This window comes from Salvelinus sp. IW2-2015, linkage group LG14 (assembly GCF_002910315.2).
Source record: "Salvelinus sp. IW2-2015 linkage group LG14, ASM291031v2, whole genome shotgun sequence".
NCBI lineage: Eukaryota > Metazoa > Chordata > Actinopteri > Salmoniformes > Salmonidae > Salvelinus > Salvelinus sp. IW2-2015.
The window spans coordinates 27389225-27393784 of record NC_036854.1 but is presented as its reverse complement, the minus strand read 5'-3'; the positions used below and the strand labels follow the sequence as shown (position 1 = coordinate 27393784).

General features: G+C 44.6%; 1 protein-coding gene across 2 annotated transcripts in view; it reads right to left on the bottom strand.

Moving 5' to 3' along the window:
* Positions 1-4560, bottom strand: part of LOC111972774 (guanine nucleotide-binding protein G(olf) subunit alpha) — a 72374-nt gene that overhangs the window by 13853 nt on the left and 53961 nt on the right. For both annotated transcript variants that reach the window (XM_023999847.2, XM_023999846.2), the window contains exons 6-8: positions 2582-2636; positions 1915-1988; positions 1234-1292 (exon numbers count right to left, since the gene is read on the bottom strand). In XM_023999847.2, the coding sequence (XP_023855615.1) occupies positions 1234-1292; positions 1915-1988; positions 2582-2636 (188 nt within the window). The remainder of the gene's footprint in view (positions 1-1233; positions 1293-1914; positions 1989-2581; positions 2637-4560) is intronic.

The following is a 4560-nucleotide window of genomic DNA, read 5'->3' as shown; positions in this document are numbered from 1 at the left end:
GAGATACAGCACGTGGGGAGCAGAAACACAACTGTGGGGAAGCAAGTAACAGCAACTGGTGGGGAGCTAAACACGTACTGTGGGATCAGAACAGCACAGTGGGGAAGCAGAACAGCTACAGTGGGAGCCAGAACAGCACTGTGGGGAGCAGAATCAGCACGGTGGGTGAGGTCAGAACAGGATGGTGGGCAAGAAGAACAGCACTGTGGGGAAGCAGAACAGCAACTGGGGGCAGAATCACACTGTGGGAGCAGACACAGCACAGTGGGGAGCAGAACACAACAGTGGGGAGCAGAAACAGCACATGTGGTAGCAGAACAGGAATGGTGGGCAGAGAACAGCACGCGTGGGTAGCAAAACAGCACAGTGGGGAGCAAGTAACATGATGGTGGGCAGGAAGGAACAGCACTGTGGGGAGCAGAACCAGCACTGTGTGGGAAGCAGAACAGCACTGTGGGAGCAGAACAGTCACTTGTGGGGCGCAAACAGCAACAGTGGGGAGCAGAACAGCAATCAGTGGGAAGCAAGAAACAGCACTGGGGAGCAAGAACAGCACGGGTGGGGAGCCAGAAACCAGTATGGTGGGCAGGAAGAAACAGCACTGTTGGGATCAGACAGCATTGTGGGGAGCAGAACAGCCACTGGGGGAGCAGAACAGCAACATGTGGGGAGCAGAACAGCACAGTGGGGAGCAGACCAGCACCGTGGGGAGCAGAACAGCACTGGTGGGGGAGCAGAACAGCAGCGTGGGGAGCGAACAGCACTGTGGGGAGCGAGAACAGCACTGTGGGAGCAGTGTGGGGAGCAGAACAGCGGGGAGCCAGAACAGCACTGTGGGGACAGAACATGCGGGTAGCAGAACAGCAACTTGGAATGTGGGGAGCAGAACCGCGGGAGCAGAACAGCACAGTGGGGAGCAGAACATACAGTGGGAGCAGAAACAGTACAGTGGGAGCATAGAAACAGGCACTGTGGGAGCAAGAACAGCCCACAGTGGGGAGCAGCACACCGCAGCATGTGGGGAACACACCGCACAAACAGTGCACTGTGGGACACAGTGGGGAGCAGAACAGCACAGTGGGGAGCAGAACAGGACAGTGGGGAGCAGAACAGCACAGTGGGGAGCAGAACAGGACAGTGGGGAGCAGAACAGCACAGTGGGGAGCAGAACAGCACAGTGGGGAGCAGAACAGCACAGTGGGGAGCAGAACAGGACACAGGTTCCAAACTCACCGTTAAAGCACTGGATCCATTTTCTCCTCTCGTCTCTCTGGCCGCCTACATCAAACATACTGAGAGAGAGGGACAAACCTGTTAACTTCTGTATGGTCCAATGTGTGGACAAGCCCATTTAACTCAAACCATGTCTTGATCTCAAACATTGAGACAGTCTATTGAACTAGTTTTCTACATGGAGTGATGGTGCTGGAAACAGAGCCCCCTTGTGGGTAAAGTTAAACACAACACTAAACCATTTGGCAGTATGTTGATTTGCCGTGTCATGGTGTTTCAGTGCTGATACTACTTTCCATTTAGTGTGCATTTGTTAGACAACCAAAATGTTAATTACCAAAAAGGAAAAGACAAAAAGACTCTTCCAAAGAAATGTTGGTGGTTGACTGTAAATAGTATGATACTAATCACATTTGATTTTCACTTAGCTACATTTGTATTTTAACAAATGTCCATATAACAAACAAAAACCTAACACAAACAGAAGCAAAGCTTTATGCTTTTCATGACAGCCATTTAGAGACAAATTAAAAACTACCCTAGACGACCACAAGGTGGGGACATTTCCATGATAACAGGAAACCACCATAGCCATGTACATACAGTACATTGTTCATACAGTTAAGACAACAGACAATGCTGTGTAACATTACATCACAACGAAGGAAAGGGAACACTTACTGAAAGTTCACTTTGTCGACTTGAAATCTTGTTTCAAAAATACCTGAAGTCAAAACTCGGCAGCGAAGCAAGTCCTGGGGTTCAAAACAAGAGGGGCACAGAGATGAAGAGATGCACAAAAAGAATAACCAAAATAGAAAGGAAGAAGGAGAGAATTTGAAAACAAATCAAACATTGATAAACTCCCATAACTGTTAGGTGAAATACCGCAGTGTGCAGTCATGTTGCCATGAGAAAAGGGTAGCCAGTGGAGCACAAACAACATTGTAAATACAACCCATATTTATGTTGATTTTCCATTTCATACTTCAACTACTATCACATTGTTAAAACACTGTACATAGCCAACAACATAACATTTGAAATTAAATGTACTAATGTTTCCCTTGTTTATTTCCCCTTTGTTTATTGTCTATTCCATTTGCTTTGGCAATGTAAACACGTTTCCCATGCCAATAAAGCCCTTTGAATTTAATTGAATTGAGAGAGAGCGAAAAAGAGAGTGACGAGAAAGAGCGAGAGAGAGAAATAAAGAAAGAGAGAACGAGAGAGAGAAAGAGTAACGTTTTACTACACAGTGCTTCAGATAATACAGCAAAACAACATTTAACATGTCATTTATCAGTACATTAGAGCTATGCTCTAGAATGTTGAAAACCCTTCTAACCTGATCTGTTGGTGTGTAGTCATTCGACCTCACAGACTCAATTTTGTTCAAGAAGCTGCAAAACAGAAAACAAAAGACATAATTATATGACACTGGCCTGGATCTAAGGTACAGTACATATCACTGACATTATAGTAGAATAGATACAGATCTGACTCTACACATTTTAACTAAGGAAAAGCATTAAGAAGAAATAAAGTCATATTTTCTTGTGTCTGTTGCCATGGTGTCTTTAAACCCCTCCCATATCGTACGCACGCACGCGCCCCAGTGTGTTCCTGGATAGATGCAGCATATGGCTGGATATGGCGGCTGGTTTTGGAGCTGAGGCTCTGAGACAACCAGTGGTTAGGGACAGGAGAAGACGGAGGGACAGTGAGAACACTAGAGAAATACACAATTCAACATCATGTTTTTCTATCAAACAGACAGTGGATCAGAGGTCTAGCCAAGCACGGAACAATAATTTCATTACATAGCTATATCTGTTCTAACTACCAAAGTAAAGGAAACACTTGAGTAAATGAGGGATACAAAGTATATTGAAAACAGGTGCTTCCACACAGGTGTGTTTCCTGAGTCAATTAAGCAATTAACGTCCCATCATGCTTAGGGTCATGTATAAAACACCCAGTTACACATTATTCTGGCTACCATGGCTAGAAGAGATCTTAGGGACTTTGAAAGAGGGGTCTCAAAGGAGCTCAGGGGGTTAAAGGGTGTGTGTGTCTCAGTCTCCAGATCTCAACCCATTTGAACACTTACAGGAGATTCTGGTGTGGTGCCTGAGACAGCGTTTTCCAGCACCATCAACAAAAACACAAAATTATGGAATAATTGTATCACATCCCTCCAATAGAGTTCTAGACACTTGTATAATCTATGCCAAGGTCCATTGAAGCTGTTCTGGCTCGTGGTGGCCCAACGCCCTATTAAGACACTATGTTGGTGATTCCTTTATTTTGGCAGTTAACTGTATATACAGTGGGGAGAACAACTATTTGATACACTGCCGATTTTGCAGGTTTTCCTACTTACAAAGCATGTAGAGGTCTGTAATTTTTATCATAGGTACACTTCAACTGTGAGAGACGGAATCTAGGACACCGGGAAATCTACATTACTACATCGTCTCTCCTACTTGACGAATGCTTCTGTAAGTAGGAAAACCTGCAAAATCGGCAGTGTATCAAATACTTGTCTCCCCACTGTAATAAGTATTATATATATACAGTGGGGAGAAAAGTATTATATACACTGACAATTTTGCAGGTTTTCCTATTACAAAGCATGTAAGTGTCTGTAATTTTATCAAGAATACACTTCAACTGTGAGAGACGGAATCTAAAACAAAATCCAGAAATCAACTATGTATGATTTTTAAGTAATATATTGTCATTTAGCATGACATAAGTATTTGATACATCAGAAAAGCCAGAACTTAATATTTGTACAGAAACCTTTTTTGTCAATTACAAGATTCATACGTTCTGTAGTTCTTGACTAGGTTTGCACCACTGCAGCAGGATTCCCACTCCTCCCTACAGACTTCTCCAGATCCTCAGGTTTCGGGGCTGTCGCTGGGCACATACAGGCTTAAGCGTTCAGCTTCCCTCCAAAAGATTCACTATTAGGTGTTCAGGTACTGGAGACTGGACTAGGCCACTCCAAGACCTTGAATGCTTCTTGTAGGAACACTCCTTAGTTGCCATGGCTGTGTGCTTCGTGTCGTTGTCATGCGAAGACCCAGCCGCACGACCCATCTTCAATGCTCTTACTGAGGAAGGAGTGTGTTGTCAAAGATCTCGCGATACATGGCCCATCCATCCTCCCTCTAATACGGTGCAGTCGTTCCTGGTCCCCTTTGCAGACAAAGCGATCCCCAAAAGACTCTAGTATGTGAGTCATTATATCGCGACCCAATCTGAGTCCTTCAAATGACGTTGTATCTGAGTATCGGTTTATGTGTCTACTTTCAC